Source organism: Myotis davidii, unplaced genomic scaffold (genome assembly GCF_000327345.1).
Source record: "Myotis davidii unplaced genomic scaffold, ASM32734v1 scaffold78, whole genome shotgun sequence".
NCBI classification, from domain to species: domain Eukaryota; kingdom Metazoa; phylum Chordata; class Mammalia; order Chiroptera; family Vespertilionidae; genus Myotis; species Myotis davidii.
In genome coordinates this window covers 3,448,430-3,448,945 of record NW_006290305.1, presented here as the reverse complement: position 1 = coordinate 3,448,945, position 516 = coordinate 3,448,430, and the positions used below count along the sequence as shown (strand labels likewise).

The window sequence follows — 516 nt, the reverse complement described above, 5'->3', positions numbered from 1 at the left end:
CCCTGCCCCCTCCCCAGTAACCTGGGCGAGTGGACCGCACTCACCTACTGCCAGGCAGATGGGGAGCAGCAGCCTGAAGATGAGCCCGCACACCACTTCCGAGGCCATCGCGACAGTCGGGCGACTCCGAGCTCAGTTGCAGGCTCCTCCCCAGCCTGGGCCCTGGACAGGGCGCGTGCAGGAGGCAACCAGTCGATGTGTCTCTCTCACATCAATGTTTCTGTCTTTCCCTCTTTCTTCTACTGTCTCTAAATCAAGGGGGAAATATGCTCGGGTGAGGATTAACCAAAAGAAAAAAATTCTTTAAAATGTGAACTGCAGATCAATATCGGATCATGTTTTAATACAAACTTATCCCAAATATCTGCATGGGACATACGTATAGAAAACACGTGTTGTTTATCTGCAATTCAGGTTTCACCAGAAAATCCTGTATCTTATATCGGACAACCCTCGCTTTTTAAAAGATGTTTTTTTCTCTACTCCGAACCCGGCTCATTCTCATTCAAGCAACAC

The 516-nt window shown here is 48.8% G+C and overlaps 1 protein-coding gene across 1 annotated transcript in view; it reads right to left on the bottom strand.

The window, feature by feature from the left end:
• PIEZO2 (piezo type mechanosensitive ion channel component 2) overlaps positions 1 to 108 on the bottom strand; it is a 336,655-nt gene extending 336,547 nt beyond the window's left edge. The window contains exon 1 of the mRNA XM_015563603.1: positions 45 to 108. Coding sequence (XP_015419089.1) covers positions 45 to 108 — 64 coding nt within the window. The remainder of the gene's footprint in view (positions 1 to 44) is intronic.
• Positions 109 to 516: the final 408 nt, after the last annotated feature.